This window comes from Panthera uncia (genome assembly GCF_023721935.1).
Source record: "Panthera uncia isolate 11264 chromosome B3 unlocalized genomic scaffold, Puncia_PCG_1.0 HiC_scaffold_1, whole genome shotgun sequence".
Lineage (NCBI taxonomy): Eukaryota > Metazoa > Chordata > Mammalia > Carnivora > Felidae > Panthera > Panthera uncia.
The window spans coordinates 98,753,483-98,775,525 of record NW_026057582.1 but is presented as its reverse complement, the minus strand read 5'-3'; the positions used below and the strand labels follow the sequence as shown (position 1 = coordinate 98,775,525).

Genomic DNA, 22,043 nt, shown 5'->3' with positions numbered 1-22,043 from the left:
CTCCTATGCATCACTGCTATTATTTGTAGAAGTGACTTTCTCAGAATCTACTTGAGCATATTTTGTTCAACTTTCATTTAAATTAAATGTAATTTTTTAACGTGAAAAGGTATATAGGCTTTGGCAGCATAAATACGGATATATTCAGATTTAACAGAAACTTAAATACTTGTTTTGCTAAATTGATGGGAGCAAAAATTGGGAAATACTTCGATTATGAAGAACATTTTATTAAGGGCCTTGTTCTACATCCTGGCACTTTCTTTATGTGTACCACTAAAACTTACTTGAAATGACTTCCTAATCTTGGACTAAAAAAGCTTCTGAGTACTTGATATAAGTGGGATATGTAGAATGTTTTAATTTAATATAGCATATATTAGAAAGTTATTTTGAGGGGTAAATAGATGCTAATTTAGCCATCTTCTGTTCTGAATTAGGAAGCTCTGGAGGAATATGTGAAAAAAGTAAGCTGTATTCAGATGGTAAGAAGAAGTCCTTAAACACTGGAATTATTACTGTTCAGAACTATGGGTCTCATGTACCCCCCAAAGTCTCTCACATTACTTTTGCTCATGAAGTTGGACATAACTTTGGATCTCCAGTAAGTATTGTCTAATTATTTGATTTTCAGAAAGTTACTAACCTAGCTTTTATGTTGAATGATTTGTTTGTTTGCATTGAAAACAAGTACATGTGAATGTTTAGGGATTTTTTTAGTTGAAGTATAGTTGACTGATGTTAGTTTTTATATATTGGAACACACAATAATGTCCTTGACAATACAGAAAGGGAGGAAGGTAGAATATTTGTGAGTCAAATAAGAAGAGTAAGCATAACAATGCAGGATTCTATGAAGGCAAGGAATTTTGTCTGTTTCATTCACTTCTCTGTCTGCTGATCCTAGAACAGTGCCTGGTATGTGATTCATTCAAATATCTGTTCAGTGAGGATCACTTTTCATTGTTTAAAGTACATTTTGAATGTTGCAAACTTGGAGTGGTTTTTTTTTTTTTTTTAATTTTTTTGCTTGGTTTCTGTTAAAACGTTACTGTGGTTTTGTAGATTTATCTTGAGTGTGGAGTGGAATGCGGTATTTAAAAATTTTTCACTATGAAAAATTGTAACATACAGAAAAGTAGAGAAAGATGGTACAATAAATTCTTACATGCCCGTCGTCCAGAGCAGGCATCGCACTTTTTCTGTAAAGAGACTGCTGGTAAACATTCTAGGTTTTGGAGGCAATACCTGTTTTTCTGTTATTTTTACAATTCTTCAAACACAGGAAACCATTCTTAGCTTACGCCATATAGAAATGGGCTATGGGCTGCCAGTCTCTGATTCAGATGCAACAGGTATCAAGATTTTGCCACATGTCCTTTCTGTATTTCTTTCTTTTTGTAAGGTATTAGAAGCAAATTTATTCATCCTTACATATTTCAGTATACATTTCTAAAGAAATAAACATTTTCTTACATAACCATGATGTGGTTATGATACCTGACAGAATTAACAATCCTTTGGTATCATTTAGTCCTCAGTTAATTATATTGATTTTCAGGGGACCTAAAGCTTAATGCACACACAAATACAAAATACTGAAAGATAATCTCTTTGTGATTTTGATAGGCTTATTAAATAACAAATTTGAGAAAATTTCATTTGACAGCTATACATGAATTCATTTTACTTGCACCATATCACTTAAAAAAAATGGAAGTTTTCATGAGTTTAGAAAAACAGTAAATACTTGGAGCTTCACATCCTCAAATGCACTTCTCTAATTTTCTCCCAGTTTGTAAACTGGAAGTCCCATCTCATTAAGTTGCAAGCCTTTATTCTTCTAAGTCTCTATTAGAAATTGATAGATTATTATCAATGCTCTTGGATAAACTGTTTAAAATGTGTTCAATCTCTCTACTTCTTGACTGCTTCTATGATCTGTTCTTTCGTTTGTTCTGTTCTTGAGTTCGATATATATTTTTTTCAATATATATTGAAAGCGTTATAGAGGTTCAAAACCCAATGTGGTTTCTCTTTATGTAATCTGACTATTGTTTATGGTTAGTTTGCTTTTTCAAGGGCAAGTAAATATTCTCTTTTCTCTCCCAGTCCCTTTGATTCCAGCCCTTACTAGGGGAGTTGTGGTATTCTTTAGCTACTCCTCTGCTCTTTAGTGTAGGGCCTCCCAATTTTTAATGTGCATACAAATTACCAGGGATCTTAAAATACAGATTCCATTTCCACTGGGGGAGGCAAGTTTCTGAATTTTTAAGACACTCCCAGGTGATGCTGTAGCTGCCTCTGGTCTGCAGACCACATGTGGAGTAGGGAATCTATAATCTGTTCTCTTCATTTCCTGTGTAATCTGTTCTCTACCCAGCTGCCAGAGATTTTCTTTTTTTAGTATATTAATTTCATATTACTTAATGCTTTTTGTTTAATGGATAAATTGGTTCACATTCTTTGCATAGTCTGCTATCTTTTCCTCATACGAGATTACTTTTAATGACTCTACCATGCTCAATCACACCCCATTCCTATGTGGGGTAAATATTTATAAGTGCTTTAATAGAGCAGCCAGAACCATAAATTCCTGAGCCGATCCCCTTTGACATCTTTATCTGAAATCTGTCTTTATCTCTCCTGTTGTACATCTGTACTTTGTCAGTGCTACTTTCTCTCTGAGTGGTTCACACTGTCTCTTTTATTTATTTATCTTATCCCAAATCTTTACTGCACACCTGTTGTTAACCATCTTAAAAGCTTTGTCTTGGGAAGTTATAATCATAATGACACTAGTTTCTGTCTCTCAGTATGCAAGTTACGTGTTTACTCTTACCAAAGTAATCTTTGTCTAGGTTATAGTTCTGATTGTTTTGATCATGTCACTTGTGTTTACAACCTTATGTCTTGTACCTGCTAATATTGCTGATACAGTTTCCTAATCTTAGCATTTAGGGCTTTCCATCATTTGGGTTTAAGTATATTTCCAGTGTTAACTGCCTTCTCGTGTCAAAATAAGTAATTTATAGTCCTTGAAAATTTTCCTTCTGCCAGAAATCCAGTTCCTTCCCATCTCTGCCTACTGAAATCTTGATCCATGTTATTATGTAATATAAATTGATATAGCCCCTTTTTCAGTTACTTGTCAGTAGATATCAAGACCCTTAAAATGTTTGATCAGAAACTACCACTGGGAATCCAACTAAAAGAAAAATGCAGAATCTGTCAAAGATTTATGTACATTAAAAAATAAAAAGTACCCACTGCAGTTTCATTTTTAGTAGCAAAAAATTTTAAGCAGCCTAAATGACCCCACAATAGGAAAGTATCCTGGAATGCTCTGCAATCATTTAAAAATCAGTGCTTGCCTTATACTGTTAAGCTGAAAGAAACCATGTATGTAACTGTACAAATGGTATAGTTCAAATTTTGCATTAAAATATGGTATGACTAGGTACAAGTCAGGTCAGAAATACTGTGGACCGAACTGTTAATAGTAGTTATTATGGTTGGTTGATTATGATTGAAAATTTTAATCTATATTTTCTAAATTTTCTAAAAGAGTATGTATTGTTTTTATAGTCAGAGAAAAGTTTTTCCGTTTTCTTGTCAAACTAAGATTAGAGTTTCTTTGTAAAACTGTTTGAACTCTCAGCAGTTTTTGGGGTACGGTCAAGATAGCCTGTATATTCTGTTGTATATTTTGCTTATTGGTGTGTTTGTTTGTCCCCTGTTGTGAGGATGACAAATACAAATAGCTGGTAGTCTCGTTTATAACCTGTTACTCTTTCCATTGCCATTAAGAATGATCGATTACAATGTCCTTTGGGCTAGTTAAGTAATACTTGATTAGTGATACCTGTTTGTTTGTATGTATGTATATAAGCAAGTAAATAAGCAAGCAAGCTCTGTGCCCAATGTGGGGCTTGAATTCACGACCCCAAGATTAAGAGTCACACACTCTAGGGGCGCCTGGGTGGCTCAGTTGGTTAAGTGTCCGACTTCGGCTCAGGTCATGATCTTGTGGTTTGTGAGTTCCAGCCCCGCATTGGGCTCTGTGCTGACAGTTCACAGCCTGGAGCCTGCTTCGGATTCTGTGTCTCCCTGTCTCTCGGCCCCTCCCCTGCTCATGCTTTGTCTGTCTCTGTCTCTCAATAATAAATAAATAATAAAAAAAAAAATTTATAAAAAAAAAAAAAAGTCATACGCTCTACCAACTGAGCCAGCCAGGCACCCTTCATTAACCTGTAATGGATTTATGGGACAAAGAGACTAGGCAGGGATATCAAAATATGCTATCTCTTTAAAGTAGATTGTAAGGCCTTCAAGGGCTAGGGATAGTGCTTAATTAACTCATCCTTGTATTTTTATATTCTGTTTTAGTTCCTCCTAGAATACTGGACACATGCTAATATTTATTGAATTGAAATGTATAAAATATTTTGTGATAATATCAAGAGTTATACAGTATTGGGATTTATTTTCTTTTTCTAAAATTCTAATGCTGAGAATAATTCCAGTGTCCTATATTATCATAAACCAAATTGAATTCTATAGAATGAAAATATAAAGCAAGCTAATATTGGAGAACAGTAAAGAATTGTTAAATGCTGAATGTAGGTTCAGGAGAACAGCAGGAGGTATCATAAAGAATAAATGTGATAGTAGAGGTCTTATTTTTAAGTTGCTTTTTAAGTTGCTTCAAGGGTTGCCTGGCTGGCTCAGTTGGAAGAGCATGTAACACGATATTGGGATCGTAAGTTCAAGTCCCATCCTGGGTGTAGAGATGACTTACATAAAATAATAATAATAATAATAATAATAATAATAGTAAATCTTAAAAAAAATAGTTGCTTCAGATTAGGGAGTAGAAAATGAAAGTAATTTAGATGGGCTCCAAGAAGAAACAGAATGCCCTTGGGCATTCTTTCTTTCTGGAGGGTAGAATTGTATTCAAATGACAATTTAATTAAATAGAAGAACTTTACTCTAGGACCCAAATATGTTCACCCTTTCTGACAAGTTCTGCATTGTTGTTTGAGGAGCATTGTGAGGTTTGTTTGTTTGTTTTTTAGTGTTTGTTTAGTTTTGAGACAGACAGACTGACAGAACAGGAGTAGGGGAGGGGGAGAGAGAGAGGGAGACACAGAATCCAAAGCAGGCTCCAGGCTCTGAGCTGTCAGCACAGAGCCCGAATGCGGGGCTCGAACTCATGAACTGTGAGATCATGCCCTGAGCTGAAGTCCGATGCTTAGCCAACTGAGCCCCCCAGGTGCCCTGGTTTGTTTGTTTGTTGTTGTTTTTTTTTTAATGTATACCCTCTAGGGGAGGAAGGAAGGAGGGGGAAGCTTCTGTGATCTGGTAGTATTCTGTTAGTTAATCTCAGTGCTGGTCACGTAAGAATATTTACTTTGAGAAAACTCATGGAACTATAGTTGGTACTTTGCACTTTTCTGTATGTATCTGATACTTCAGTAATATTTGCCAACACCATAAATATTTTGTGTACATATACATGTATGTGTCCTGTTTGATTCTGAAAACAGTGTTTTAGTTTTACCTCTTAGCTTTTCTTAATTTTCATTTAAAAATAGCATTTGCTTATCTTTTTTTATGTACTTAGTTAATAAGTCAACTCTCTTAGATGTCTATCTTGTATGTACTTAGCCTCATGCCATTCTCTTTTGTTTCCTGTTTTTCCCCATCTCTGTCTTCTCTGAACTAGTCATAGTAAAGAATGTCATATATGTTAAAGAATAGTCATTTTAAGTTTATATTCCTGTTACTAGTTTTGAAAGTAGGCAAGCTTATTTTTTTTTTTTCATTTTTATTGTTTTTCATTTTAATTCCAGTGGAGTTAACATACACTGTTATATTAGTTTCAGGTGGACAATACAGTGATTCAGCACTTCCATACACTACTCAGTGTTCATTGTGATAAGTGTACTCTTAATCCCCTTCACCTATTCCATCCACACCCCCCTGCCCACCTCCCCTCTGGTAACTGTCAGTTTGTTCTCTGTAGTTAAGAGTCTGTTTCTTGGTTTGTCTCTCACTTTCTCTCTCTTTCCCTCCTCTCTTTGTTCATTTCTTTTGTTTCTTAAATTCCACATGAGTGAATTCATACGGTATTTGTCTTTCTCTGACTGACTTACTTCACTTAGCATTATACTCTCCAGCTTCATCCGTGTTGTTGCAAATGGCAAGATTTCATTTTTTATTGCTAAATAATATTCCGTTGTATATATGTACAACATCTTTATCCATTCATCTGTCAGTGGACATTTGGGTTGCTTCCATAATTTGGCTATTGTAGATAATGCTGCAATAAACATAGTGGTGCATGGTGAGCTTATTTTTGATAGACTTTATCATGGTTTGTCCTCCATTCTACTCCCTATTTACAGAGCTATAAATTGTTGTGGCTAGACCTGCACTCATTTTTCCTTCCCTTCTAAGACAGGACCCCTAAAAGAGCAAATTGTTTTCCTTCTCACAGTCTAAAACAATTGTAGGATCTTTTTTTACAGGAGAGTCCACAAGCTTCCATTGTTCTTCTGGTGAGAAAATTACATTCAGTCAGATGACCCGAAAACCTTATTTTACTTCCTGTTTATGTAACTCTATATTCTGTTTGGCAGCATGATTCTGGAACAGAGTGCACTCCAGGAGAATCTAAGAATTTAGGACAAAAAGAAAATGGCAATTACATCATGTATGCAAGAGCAACATCCGGGGACAAACTTAACAACAATAAATTCTCACTCTGTAGTATTAGAAATATAAGCCAAGTTCTTGAGAAGAAGAGAAACAACTGTTTTGTTGGTATGTATATTTTCCCAACATATATTTTCAAACATTCAGAAAATTTGAAACACCCATGCACCTACCATCTGCATTTAATAACTATTACAACTCTGCTGTATTTACTCTGTCACTGTTTATTAACTTATCCATCCCCTCCGTCCATGTTTTTTGTTGTAAAGTGGATTGTAGACATAAGTGTACTTCACTCCCAAATACTTCAGCCTGTATAATTGACTAAAGTTCAGTATTCTTTGTGGTTCTTTTTTTCTTTTCTTTTTAATTAACATAAGTGAAATGTTGTACCATAAGTCCACCATTTAATGAGCTTTGACAAATGTATTTACTTGTGTAACCTAAGCACCTATCAAAATAGAGAATATTTCTGTCACTCCGGAAAGTTCTTTCATTTCCCTTCCCGGTCATTTTCTTCCCCCCAGGACACTCTCATAGGCAACCATTATTCTGATTTATTTAACTATAGAGAAATGTTGCTAGTTTTACTTCATATAAGTGGAATCATATGGTTTTTATCCTTTTGGGGGAAGAAAAACCTTATGCTGCTTTCATTCAGCATATTTTGAGATTCATCATTAGTGTTTTGTTCTATTTTATTGCTTAGTATTGCATTGTATGAATATATCACACTTCACTCATCCACTCTTCTATTGATGAACACCTGGGCTCTTCAGGTTTGGACAATATGAATAAAGCTGCCATGAAATTCTTGTTTTCTAATGGTAAAGAAAAAAAGGTATAAAACATGTATGATACAAATAAAATAAATAGAAATAAAAAATACACAAAATGTGTATCTAAACTAATTTTAAGTTATAATTCAGTGGCATTAAGTACATTCACAGTGATGTGCTACCATCATCACTATTCATTTCCAAACTTTTTCATCCCTCCAAATAGAAATTGTGCAATCACTAAGCAGTAATTCCTGCTTCCCTCTCTCCCTAACTCTTGGTAACTTCTAATCTATTTTCTGTCTCTGAATTTGCCATTTCTAGGTACCTCATGTAGGTGGGATCAGACAATATTTGACCTTCCATATCTGGCTTATGTCACTTAGCATTCATTCAAGTTGTAGCATGTATCAGAATGCCATTCTTTTTATGGCTGAATAATATTCCGTTACGTGGATATACCACATTTTGTGTGTCCATTCACCTGCTATGCTTCTCTTGTGGCATTTAATGTATTCTAAATATACTACCTTGTATTACGTGTGTTTGGGTTCCTGTCCTGTTTGACAAGATGTAAGTTACCTGAGGGCAGACACACCTCCCTCCGTCCTGCTAATTCCCTCACTATTCTCCATTTCTAAAATTTTGTCACTGCAAAAATGTTATATAAATAGAATCACATAATATGTAAACCTTTTGAGATTGGCTTTTTCTCACTCAGCATAATTCCCTGAAGATGCATTCAAATTGTTATCTGTATCAGGAGTTTGTCTTCATTGCTGAGTAGTGTTCAATGGTATGGATGCTCCACAGTTTGTCTAAACCACTCACCTGTTAAAGGCTGTCCGGGCTGTCTTCAGTTTCTGGCTATTATGCAGAAAGCAGCTATAAACATTTATGCGCAGGTTTTTTATGTGAACATAAAGGTTTAATTTCTCTGGGATAAATGCCCCCAAATCCAGTTAATGGATCAAATAGTAATTGTTTGCTCTTATTTATGCAGAACTCTCAAAGTGTTTTCCAGCGTGGACGTATTAGTTTAGGTTCCTATCAGCAATGTATAAGTGATCTGATCTCTCTGTATCTTTGCCAGCTTTTGGCATTTTTACTGTTTTTATTTTATCCATTCTGATAGTACAGTGATATTGTGTTGTGGTTTTTGTATTTGTATTTTTCTGGTGAGTAAAAATGTTGATCATCTTTTCATGTCTTTATTTGCCATCTGTATATCTTCTTTGGTGAAATGTCCATGTTTCGTGGCCATTTCTCATTGGGTTTTTTTTCTGTTGAGTTTTAAGAGTTTTTTTTTTTTTTTAGGTGTGTTTGTTTGTTTGTTTATTGTGTGTGTGTGTGTGTGTGTGTGTGAGAGAGAGAGAGAGAGAGAGAGAGAGAGAACACCAGTGGGGAATGGGCGAGAGAGAGGGAGACAGAGGACCTGAAGCGGGCTCTGTGCTGACAGCTCAAACTCACAAGCCATGAGATCATGACCTGAACTGAAGTCAGAAGCTTAACCAGCTCAGCCACCTAGGCGTCGAGTTTTAAGACTTCTTTACACAGCCTAGATACTAGTCCTTTGTCAGATATTGACCTGCAAATATTTTTTCCCATTCTGTAGCTTGTCATTTTATCCTCTTCCCAGAATCATTCCCAGAAAAATAAAATTTTGGTCAGGTCCAAATTTCAATTGTTACTTATTTTGATTGGCTTTTTCTTTTAAGGCCTTCTATTTGTTTTAAAAGGGCATATTAAAATTACACTCATGTTACCATTGTTGTTATCACTGGTAGTTTCTCTAAAACTTCTTAATGTAGAAGTGCTGCAGAGATTGTTCATTTGTAAACCGGGTTTTCACCATAAACTTTCTGATTGAAGTGGTCTTTTAAAAATGAGATATTGTTTTATAAGTCTTATGGTAGGAAAATTTCTTAAATTGTAACGAGATATGTATATATTATAATTTTTGCATTTAAATTAAATTAAATTTGCCCCCCTATGTGTTATAGCTTATTTGAGGTAATATTTCTGTGTGAGGTAAAAACCAATGTGTAGTAAATATTGCATCCGAGGTTTTCTAACTTGATCATTTTTCCTTTTTTCCTGAATTACATGTCACATGAATTCTGAAATGATTATTACTAGACCTTAGAAAAATCATTTTTATTTACTTGGTATATATGTCCATGTGCATGCTTCTAGTTTTAGAGAACAAAAGAGGTGGTATAAAATGAAAGAGACGGATAGAACTTCAGTTAGCTCTAAGATTTCCTTTAATATTTGATGTGGTTAAGGATAAGAATGCACTTTCCAAATACAAAGCTAGTCTTTCTAGAATAGTTTGGATTCAGATATGCCTTGTGTTTAAGATGTGTTCCCTTCTATTTACTCAGTTCTCAATTTGAAGCCTACAACTACAACAGTTGTGCTACAACTGTTTCCCACATTGATTTGATGTAGCAGAAAGAGCAGAGCATCAAATTTAAGATCTCAGAATCCTCGGTCTGGTCTGCTATTTGCCCATACTGGAGCGTGTGGTTACAGCAAGTCACAGGCTCTCTGAAACTTAGTTTTCTTTTCAGTAAAGTGAAGACATTTGATTTTTATCATTTCCCTACAGATGCTAAAGTTCTGTGATTTTATGAACTTAAAATAGCAACATTCCTCTTTCGATTTTAAGCCCCATTGACGAAATTAAAGAACTTTAAAAGACCCTAAAATTTGTTCTAAAATTATTCACCATGTTTAGACCAGACTGTCTAACTTTAATGAGCCAAGATTTGATCCATTATGGCTAGGCTCTGTGGGAATACAAAAGATATAAATAATATGTGGTTCTTCCCTAAAGGAGCTTGGGTCTAGCTGAGGAGCAAAATTAACATACGCTTAAAAAAAATATTTGTTGGCTAGGATACAGTCAGCCAAACACAATGTGGGAAATTCCATTAGACAAAATGATCCAATTTCTTTAACAAGTAAATAGTGTAAAAATAAAAAAAACAGAGGGAGTCTGTTATATATTAAAAAAACGTATGACACATATCAACCATCCACCAAAAGTAGGTATGGGGTTGAGGAGCCTTGTGTGGAACTTGGTTTAAATAAACCAATTGTAAAAAGACAGTTGAGGAAATTGAACATGGATTGGCTATTAGATGTTATTAAGCATATTGTTAATTTTGTTAGATGTGATGATGCTATTATGGTTAGATTAAAAAACAAAAACAAAAAATGCCTCTTAGATTCATCCTGGAGTATTTACAAGAACAAATAAATATGTTAGGTGGAATTGTTTATAGCATTTTGTTGATAGTTGTTTAAGCTAAGTGGTACATGGAAGTTCATTGTATTTATTCCTTTACTACTTCTAATGTGTGTTTGAAATTTTTTGTTAATACAAAAGGTTTAATTTTTTCTGGGTGATAAAGCACTAACTTAATTCATATTTGTGTGTGAATTACACAATATGTAAATAGTGCAGTCTTTGTTTAGTAAAGTTGAATGTGGCATGGCCTAAATAGAATATTACCATTCCCAGAAGGAACCTTTGAGGGGACCAGGGGGACCATAATGTCAAATTGTTTTACTGTTAGAAACTGAGGTCCCACAAAAAGGAAGTGACTTGCCCAAGGCTACATTGCTAGTTAGTGACTGAGCCACTGTGAGAATTGAATTTACATCTCCTAATTTCTAGATTCCTGGCTTTTTCTACTTTTTGTATTCATCAAGTATCCCTTCTGCCTTTGTAATGAGGCTCTGAAGAGTTTGTGGATTTTATTTTTTTTATTTTAATTTTTCAATTTTTTTTTAATGTTTTTATTTATTTTTGAGACAGAGAGAGACAGAGCATGAATGGGGCAGGGGCAGAGAGAGAGGGAGACACAGAATCGGAAGCAGGCTCCAGGCTCTGAGCCATCAGCCCAGAGCCCGACGTGGGGCTCGAACTCACGGACTGAGAGATCATGACCTGAGCTGAAGTCGGACGCTTAACCGACTGAGCCACCCAGGCGCCCCTGTGGATTTTAAATCAAATTAACATGTGCATACAGTGCTTACTTTGTTTTATTTGTTGTCTTCAGAATCTGGCCAGCCTATTTGTGGAAACGGGATGGTAGAGCAAGGTGAAGAATGTGACTGTGGCTACAGTGACCAGTGTAAGGACGAGTGCTGCTATGATGCAAACCAGCCAGAGGGGAAGAAATGCAAGCTGAAGCCTGGGAAGCAGTGCAGGTACCTTGCCGGTTCTGGTAGTGCTTGTGCTCCTGTCAGTCATCTGAAGGCACTTAGGACTGATTTAAAACTGACATTAAGAGATGCATATGGTTTTGAAACTTTGTCTTTATTTGCTTTCGTTTTATTTATTTTTCCAGAGTAGAATTGGTAAGTGCGCTGTGGTTGGCAGATGGAGCTGCTTGTAATTGTAACTTGTGTGGTGGGTGTTAAAGACATGCAGGGATGCTCAGTAGAATACACACTGTTTAGTTCCTAACTTAAAAATGTGACTGTCATCTGTATGTTTAGAATCTTAACTTTAAATATTTAGGAAAATGAGCATTTCATAGATTCTTGTCATTAGTGTCATATGATTATTTTACTTGTCAAACTTGCTTTGGTAGTGATAGATATAAGCTATAGAATGTTGTTTGTGCAAGACTTTTTAAATGGTTGGTCTGTGTACCTAGTTTGATTTTAGCATATAAATGTGAGAAAAATTGATGAAGTGACCAATGTATGATGTGCTATGAAAAACACTGATAACTCACCTAATATTAAATCCATTTCCTATTGTAGCATTTCACTAGAGACAAGTAGAGTAAGACTGTTGAATATAGTATGCATTGATTGTAAAAATAAGACAATCATTTTTTTATTTACACTTATAAATGTTGAAATTTAGCAGCCTCTTAGTCCAAAATTTGAAGTTTTATACCAGTAACCTACTTAACATTTAAAAGATGAGATTGACGATTTAAAAATTAGGACCATATCTATGTATATAGGAAATATCCTAGTCATTTTCTTTAAACACTTCAATGTTAATTCTAGCCCAAGTCAAGGTCCCTGTTGTACAGCACAGTGTGCATTCAAATCAAAAACTGAGAAGTGTCGGGATGATTCAGACTGTGCAAAAGAAGGAATATGTAATGGCATCACAGCTCTGTGCCCAGCCTCTGATCCTAAACCAAACTTTACGGACTGTAATAGGCATACACAAGTGTGCATTAATGGGGTAAGCATTTGATTTATAAGCTTTTATTTAGTTTTATAAAACCTCCTTTTTCAGAATAATTGTTTGTTATTTAAAGCTGCAGAGTTACAGCCATTAATCCCAGTCCCTGTTTCAATAAGAGCCCTGTCTGTTTCCCCATAAAGCCATGAATGTATCATGTGGCATAAGTGCCTGGTGGCATTCAATTAGTTACTGACTTACCTTTCGTCTTTCCACTGCATATGTTTGATGGTCTCTAGAGAAAAGTAGTTGTATGACTAGGCACATGACTTTGTACTGCTTTTGAGCTTTATAAATTAGTTTTTAACAGCCCATATAAAAGAACTCTTCTGGTCATTTTCTCTGTGAAGTGTTTAAAGCTTTCTTGGCTAAATAATCACTTTCCTGTACATGAGGAAAATTTCATTTTTTTCTTCTTACAAAGGAGCAATAATCAATGTAAAATTGATGCTCATCTAATCTCTTCTCTGTTTTTGTTTTGTTTAGATTTTTTTAAGTTGCCATTTCTTTGAAAGATTTCCTGTATTTTTTGCACTTACCTCTTTTTCAGATGTGTTTATGTGATCCGTTTCTGATGCTAATCTATGCTTTCCCCCCCCACTCTTATTTCTATTTAATTATATTAGCATTGGACGTGTATATTTGTCTATTACTATGAATTATAGGCTTGACTGTATAGGGATTAAATAATTTGTCTTCTTTTTTTCTTTCAGCAATGTGCAGGTTCTATCTGTGAGAAGTATGGCTTGGAGGAGTGTACCTGTGCCAGTTCTGATGGCAAAGATGATAAGGAATTATGCCATGTCTGCTGCATGAAGAAGAGTAAGCTTTTAAAATGCAAGAATATAAAATCTGTTTCAAAACCTAATTGTTTCCTAAAAAAAAATTTTTTTTAAGTAAACGCTACCCCCAGTGTGGGGCTCAAATTCACGACCCCAAAATCAAGGGTCATTTGCTCTACTGACTGAGCCAGCCAGGCACCCCATTTTTCTCCTAAATTTTAAGGATTAAAGTTTGATATCCAGTTTGGACAGATAATTTCCACCTAGACCAATCCTCCGTGGAAATTTTCAAGTGTAGCGCAGCATTGTATTTCTAGTATTATCGTCCCTACAGTGTTTTAAAAACGATAGGCTAGACAAAAACCTTCCAGCTTTAGGGCAATAATTAGTATAAAAACTGTTAGAGGGTTTTAAAGCCATGGTAGGTACTAAGTCAAGAGTTGCTGGCTATTTGTTTATATATGTATTTTTTAAAGTTTATTAATTTATTTTGAGCTAGAAAGAGAACCAGCGGGGAAGGGGCAAAGAGGGAGGCGAACAGAGGATCAGAAGTGGGCCCTTTGCTGACAGCAGAGAGCCCGATGCTGGACTCGAACTCACGAACTGTGACATCATAACCTGAGCCAAAGTCGGACGCTCAGCCGACTGAGCCACCCGCGCACCCCTATGTTGTATACTTAAGGCGAATTACCTGTGATGTTATCTAGCCTAACTAATGAAAGTCTATATAACATGTCATGGTAATGATTTTAGGCAGTTTTTTCCTTTCCTCCCTCTCTCCCCAGCTAGCCTGGTAGGAAATCTGACCTTCAACTTATATTTGGCACTTCTTTTCCAGTGGATCCATCAACTTGTGCCAGTACAGGGTCTCTGCAGTGGAGCAAGCACTTCCTTGGTCGAACCATCACCTTGCAACCTGGATCCCCCTGCAATGATTTTAGAGGCTACTGTGATGTTTTCATGCGATGCAGATTAGTAGATGCTGATGGCCCTCTAGCTAGGCTTAAAAAAGCAATTTTTAGTCCAGAGCTCTATGAAAACATTGCTGAATGGATTGTGGTAAGTATAGTTTTTATTTGTAAAGAAACCTTATCTTAAAATGGTTTTATCATCATTTTACTTGGCCAGAGGTCACCAATGTTTTGAGAAAATCACTTCTCTCCTGTTTATACCAGAATCACTTTATCCAAAGAATGATTTTTAAAGTTCAAATATCCCCATGTATTATTTTCTTTTAAAGTGATTAGAATCTCTACATGTATACTGTTTGTAGATTAATTGGTAGATGATGAGAGTCCTATTTTACTCTGCTCCCTGGTTCTTCTCCTGAATGGGTTACTTCTCCCTTTGGTCTGTATTATTAGGGCATTTTCATGGGATTTTTTTCTCAAGTTGTTTTGGAAAGCCTTGCTTGCTTTTTATATTTCTCCCTTGTCTCAGAATGACGGGTAGCCAGCTTTGGCTTCTACTTTATGGAATGGGAGAAATGAAAGGGAAATTGGTGATTTTCTAAAGGTTTTTTTTGCTGTTTCAGTATAATTTCTTGGTCTTTATCTTGTCAGTGATCAGAAATGTTGAACAGTTAAGATGTGATACCGAGCCTTTTGCAGATTTGTTAATGAATATAGATGTTCATCTAGCATAAATCCACTGAACTTTATTATTTTTAAGCCCACATTTCTCCAAGCTGTACAGATGTTGAATTACCTGAAATTTTCTTAAAAGACTGCTGAGAATGACTGTCTAAAGTCACTTGAATATTCACATTTCTAAGTGATTACATTAAAATATCAGTAAATTTTGACTCATATATCACTTGTGTATTTTCTACTATAGTATATATTTATATATATATATAAACATGTATATATATAAACATGTGTGTGTGTGTGTGTGTGTGTGTGTGTGTATATATATATATATATATATATATATATATATCTGAATTGAAGGAGTTTGGTTTGGAAATTGACTTAGAACTCAGCCTCTTCTCCCTTCCCCCATTCCCAAATTGTTTTCTTACATTTTTTGTGTGCATGCAGCACTGAGGATGCCTTAAAAGTAAACACACACACGAAAGTCATTTGTGGGTTGTGATCCTTTTTGGTACTCTTGTAATAACATTTGTAATAAAAACTTTGGAATTATCTCTAACATTAAAATGGCATTTATTATACACAGGAAGAATAATACTATACTTTGTGTGTTAGAATATACAATTTTTAGACGTATAGGGGTTATAAGGTAGGAGAATCACTGAATCTGAATTTAGGAAGCCTAGGTTTTATCTATTTTTAGAGAATACTTTACTTTTTTTTTTTTTTTTTTTTAAATTAAGCCTCATGCCCAATGTGGGGCTTGAATTCACTACCCCAAGATGAAGTGTTGCATACTCTACTGACTGAGCCAGCCAGGCACTCCTTAGGAGACCTAGGTTTTAAACCAAAAAATGGGTCAATTTATTTAACTTAGGTCTCTTTAAAACATGATATGTTACTCATTTTTGTATTCCTGTGCTTTGTGCATAATAAGTGTTCAAAAAATATCCATTAAGCTAATGTTGCCTTTGGCATTGTGGCAAAATGGAGAGTGCAGGCTTGGGAACTATGCAAGGATTCGTATCATCCTCTGGCATTTGTCAGTTCTGTGACTTCAAGTAGCTTGCCTTTCTTAGCTCTTTACTTCCCTCTTTTCAATTTGGATCCACTTCTCCCCCCCCCCCCCTTGATTATCTCTAATAAGAACAAGTTGAGATGTGGTATACTTGTCTACTGTAGAGGACAATGTATTTTAAAAAGTAATCGGATAATGGAGATCTCAGAGTTATGTTCTACTGAGTATATGTTGTACCAGGTATTTTAGGTTTTCCAGGTAGTGAATCATATCTAAAAATAATACTTTTTTACTTTCCTCCATTATCTCAATTTTGACTCATTATTAGCATTTCAAAAGCTCATTCATTCCTATTTTAAAAATGTTTGATGGAAGTGATCTCTCAAAAGTATTTTTAAAACCTTTTTTTCATATTTAGGGGCACCTGGGTGGCTCAGTCAGGTGAGTGCCCGTCTGACTCTTGATTTTGGCTCAGGTCATGATCTCATGGTTCGTGAGATTAAGCCCTGTGTTGGGCTCTGTACTGACAACACAGAGCCTACTTGGGATTCTCTCTCTCTCTCTCTCTCTCTCTGTCTCTCTCTGTCTCTCTCTGTCTCTTTCTGTCTCTCTCTCTGCCCTTCCCCAGGTTGTACATCCTCTCTCTTTCTCTCTCTCAAAATTAAAAACTTAAAAAAAAAAAAAGCTTTTTTCATATTTAGATTTGAGGATTTAGTGAAATGCTTGTTACGATAAATTGAAGTCTTTTCTTGTCTTGTGAAACTGTTTAATCAGGCAATTTTAGGTTGTTTTTTAAAATCGAGAGAGAGAGAATCTTAAGCAGGCTCCTCACTCAGCATGGAGCCTGACGAAAGGCTCGATCTCCCAACCATGAGATCATGACCTGAGCCAAAATCAAGAGTCAGACTCTCAACCAACTCAGCCACCCAGGTGCCCCAGAAGTTCTTCTTTTTTGTTATTATTCTGATAAGAATTGGTTGTTATTTAGGGGGCCCCTGGGTGGCTCAGTCACTTTTAAACGTTCAACTTCAGCTCAGGTCATTATCTTACGGTTTGTGGGTTTGAGCCCTGCATCGGGCTCTGTGCTCACAGCTCAGAGCCTGGAGCCTGCTTCTGTTTCTGTTTCTCCCTCTCTCTTTGCTCCTTCCCCGCTCACACTATGTCTGTCTCTCTGTCTCTCAAAAATAAATAAACATTAAAAAAATTAAAAAAAAAAAGAATCAGTTGTATTTCTCTCTCTTTTTTTAATGTTTTATTTATTTTTGAGAGAGACACAGAACAGGGGAGGGGCAGAGAGAGAGTGAGACACAGAATCTGAAGCAGGCTCCAGGCTCTGAGCTGTCAGCACAGAGCTCAATGCAGGGCTTAAACTCACAAACCACGAGATCATGACCTGAGCCAAAGTCGGATACTCAACCGACTGAGCCACCCAGGCGCCCCTGTATTTCTCATTTTTAAATTAATTTCTGCTCTCAGATTTTGCTGTAGCTTTATGAACCTGCATATTAAGTATCTGTTATTCTTTATGAAAGATTTAGGCCAGTGTTTCCCAAGTGCTTCATAGAATTCTACATCCATGGATTTGATGGTCCAATGAATCTGGAAAATATTGCATACTGTAGTATCCTCTTAGATATTTATGATAATATCATGGGAAGTCTTACAGTAAAAAGTCTTTAAATTTCATTTTTCAAACTTAGCTGACCCAAGAAACCTTTATTCATTCATAAGGCTTATTAAACCCTACATATCAATAGAAGTCACTTGGAAGAATAGTGGTCAAGATCAGTAATTCTTATTCCTGGTTGTTCATTACTTAGGGCTTAGACTAATTCAGAATCTCACAGGATGGGGCTTAAGTATCTGGGTCTTTTAAAAGCTTCTGAGCTATTTCTGGTGAAGAGCCAGGATTGAGCACCAACCATTGATCTAGAAACCAGGGGTTGGCAAACTATGTTTCATTAGCCAAATCTAGCCCACTGCCTGCTTTTGTATACCTCACAAGCTAAGAATGGTTTCACATTTTTAAGTAGTTGAAAAAATGAAAAGATATTATTGAAATATTCCATTGAAAATGATATGAAATTCAAATTTCAGTGTCCATAAATAATGATTTGTTAGAACACGGCCACACCCATTCACTTATACATTGTCTGTGGCTGCTTTTGCACTTCGAGTAGTTGCAACAGAGACTGGCTTCTCAAATTTAAAATATTTATCTGGCCTTTTAGAGGAAATGTTTGCCAACCCCTAATCTGGAGCAGTGGATCTCAAAATGCTGACCAGCAGCATCAACATCTGGGAACTTGACAGAACTGCAGATTATCAGACCTTACCCCGGATCCACTGAGTCAACAGGTGATGATGGTGCATGCTAAAGTGTGGGAACCATTTTTTTCAGTCTCTGCAGTGTTAGTACTCCTTTTTGAAAGGCTTATAATAGAGATTTTCTACCTTGTCATCCTCATCTGTTGAAATGGAGGGTGGATCTGGACCTCTAAGGTCTTCATTGCCTAGTGGAATAGGCTACATAGCTATCACTTGTGAAACTTGAACAACAAAGATGCAGTGTTGTCACAAGGCTTAGCATATGGTAAGGATTCAGTATACATTTGTTGGATGCATGAAGCAGATTTCTTAAATGTCAATTTATATGGAAAAGAATAAAAATTGTGCATATTCTCTTCACTCTGAAGCTATAATATCTTCAGGTTTCTCTCAGTGGTATTTTATCCTGCTGGCCTAGGCTGCACTTAAAGTAACTAAGGGATTAGAAGCCAGTTGCTTTCAGCTCGGCAGATTGGTGTGAGGGGTAGCACATGGCTGGAGGGGTGGTGGCTGGCGGGGCGGGGGGCGGGGGGGTAGTTGAAGGATAGAAGAACATTTAGGCAAAGTCTAGACAACAGTATATTCTGAAGGAGAGAAGGGAAGCTTTCTTCCTCTGTAGGATGGCAAAACCAGGATCAGCACAAGGAGCAGTGGGCCTGACAAGGTTTTGTGATCCCCAGGAAGTCTAGAGTGCATTTGCGAAGAGTGAGTCGTCAAATGCTGAAACATTCGCTGAAATGATTGTATGGTTGACTTTTTCTGGAGATGTTTAAAAACAGTAAAGACTGTCTTATGTCTGAAGAGACTTGAGTGTATGTCTTACCCCTTCTCCCTTACAGTTTTCTTTTGGGTTGGGGGGGAGATACCTGTTTTATCATTTTATAATCCTATAGGTCTGTTTTGTTTATTTAGGTTATTAAATTAAAAAAAAAGTCAAATTAGTATGTAATCAATTAGACTAGTAAATTTTGACCTTTTATTTTGTAGTTTTTACTTATTTTTTTCTACTTTGTGTTCTTTTTGCCATATAAATGACTGTGTTGAATAACATCTGTCTGTGTCCTATGTAGAATTATTTTCTCAGACTTGATTTAGTGCTTGGTAACTTCAAGGCTTTGTTTTAACCTTTTGGTTATCTTCTCTTCTTTAAGTTTCACTTAGCACCCTTGTATCTATGAAAGATGAGCTTGGTGCATAATTTACACTCATTAAATGTTTGTTGAGTAAATGTTGGCTCTCCTTTCTTTCAGATTCTACCAGGTGGACACATTGTGATCTTTCCTTACAGATGAAACACATATTTTGCGTTTATTAGCCTGGTTTGGTATTCTTGGTATTCTTTCCCCCAGATTTTATAATTCTCTTTTTTATATATAAAACTCACAAACTGTGAGCTCAACCAACTGAGTCAGTCAGGCTCCCCCATTTTAGGGAGTATTAGGGCTCCCCCTTTTAAAGGGAGTATTAAAAAGTACCCTCTACCAAAGGTGGCCATATTTACTACACTCTCAAATACACCATTGTTTAGTTTTTCTTGCTATCTACTCACCACTGTGATGTTTCATTTCCTCACACACTGAGCTGAAGAGCTGCTGGCATTGTTACTAAAACATCTCAAGCTTTGGGCTTTTGAGATGTGTAGTTACCTAGAAAAACTAGGAGGAAGTCCAAGAACACTGCTAAAAGGACCTGGAAGTTCTTAAGGACCTGGGTGCCATGTTTTAGTAAATGTCTATTGATCTCAACTGGAACTAGGTCCTCTTGACTTTTGTTTTCTACAGTTATAACCATTATTAAATCCAAGCTTTCTTTGTTACCTGCTTCTCTTACTGTCATACTACTTGCATCTGTATTTGAGACTTTTTAGATGCTGAAAAACTAGTACCAGAGGTATCAAAACTACCATTTTTTACATCCAGTCTCCGTTATAAGAGCCTTGTCACATTATTTGTATGGACAATCTATAAATAATAAATGAGCTGTTTAGAAGTGTTTCAAAAAGTCAGTATTTGGAATAATGACTCACCTGTAATAACTAGTCTAATAGGTACTTTTTTTATGGGATAGGTACTGAGTTTGTAGGATATAAATTCAGGGAGCTCGTAGCCAAGTTTGAATTAGAGTGACAAATACATAGAAACATGTTTTCATTTCTGCCTGATGTTTTCACAGAAAATAGGACCCTATTTAGGGAAGACTCTTTATTAAGGAGGTGATGCCAAAACTAAATTCTTAAGGGCCAGTAGAAATAGAGGATACAGATGGATGTTTTATGGATAGGGAGCACCTAAAAAGTCACATAAGTATGATTTTTTTTTAATAAAAGAGGTTTTTGTTTTTTACATTTTTTCCTTTTGAAAGTGTGGTTATCCTTTTTTAAAAAATTTTATTTACTTATTTTGAGTAGGCTTCACTCCTAATGTGGGGCTTGAATTCATGACCATGAACTCAAGATCTGAGCCGAGATCTAGAGTCAGACACTTAACTGACTGAGCCACCCAGGCACCCCAACCTTTTTTTTAATGGACAAAGTAATACATTGAAAAATAAGCCATCTTTTTACCCTGAAGCCTAGTCTTCTGAAGATTATTTTTTGTGTATTCTTCAGAAAGGATCTATACCTTTACAAGAATATACATATATATATATTTAAAAAGTGGAATCATATAGGTACTTTGCTGTACTTTATTGTGCTCAAGGGCTTTTTTTGTTTCTGTTTTTTTTCTCTTTCCCACTTAATGGTCTTGGAGATCCTTGGTATGAAGCTTTTGAAAAAGGGTTTTACATAGAGGAATGGCATAGTCAATTCCATATTTTAGGTAGTTGTAACACTGATGACCCTGTGGAAGATGTTTTTTTAAGTTTATTTATTTATTTTGAAAGAGAGCATGTGCAAGTGGGGGAGGGGTAGAAAGAGACAGACAGAGAGAGAATCCCAAGCAGGTTCTGCACTGTAGTGCAGAGCGTGATGCAGGGCTCGAATCCACAAACTGTGAGATCATGACCTGAGCCAAAATCAAGAGTCAGATACAACCACCTGAGCCACCCAAGTGTCCCTGGAAAATGGTTTTGAGCAGGGAAGACTGGAAGGAAGGAATGGTGTTAGAGAATATAATGAACATTAGGAATAGATGTGCATCTCCTGTGATTAGCCCATCAGCCTGAAAGTAGTAGGAAACCATTGATCCTTTCTGCTTATGGGCTGGATCACATTACGGGTGGTACTTCTTCCCCAGAGGGAATTTGAGAATGTACCGTATTTGTCAGAGTAACTGAAGGGCTCTCCCAGCATTTGATGGATGAGGTTCAGGGATGCTAAACTTCCTGTATTGCTCACAGGGGTTGTGTACCACAATGGCAGCATGTCTAAACTGGGTAAGAAGCACACATCTGCATCCTCATCACTGGTATACTCATTTAAGATGCAGTTTCCTGGGCCTTTCACCAGAACACCAGAATTGGAATTTGTAGGGTTGTGGCCTGAGAACCTGTGTTTTAATAAGCATATCAGATAATTCTTAGATCTACTCAGTGATAGGAACCATCCCTTTACCATATGTGTGCTGATTATTTAAGCAGCATTTCTCAGTCATA

General features: G+C 36.1%; 1 protein-coding gene across 2 annotated transcripts in view; it reads left to right on the top strand.

Annotated features, from left to right (window-relative positions):
- The window catches only part of ADAM10 (ADAM metallopeptidase domain 10), a 136,968-nt gene that overhangs the window by 107,275 nt on the left and 7,650 nt on the right, over positions 1-22,043 (top strand). For both annotated transcript variants that reach the window (XM_049613711.1, XM_049613712.1), the window contains exons 9-14: positions 441-604; positions 6,648-6,831; positions 11,576-11,726; positions 12,543-12,726; positions 13,440-13,548; positions 14,347-14,567. In XM_049613711.1, the coding sequence (XP_049469668.1) occupies positions 441-604; positions 6,648-6,831; positions 11,576-11,726; positions 12,543-12,726; positions 13,440-13,548; positions 14,347-14,567 (1,013 nt within the window). The remainder of the gene's footprint in view (positions 1-440; positions 605-6,647; positions 6,832-11,575; positions 11,727-12,542; positions 12,727-13,439; positions 13,549-14,346; positions 14,568-22,043) is intronic.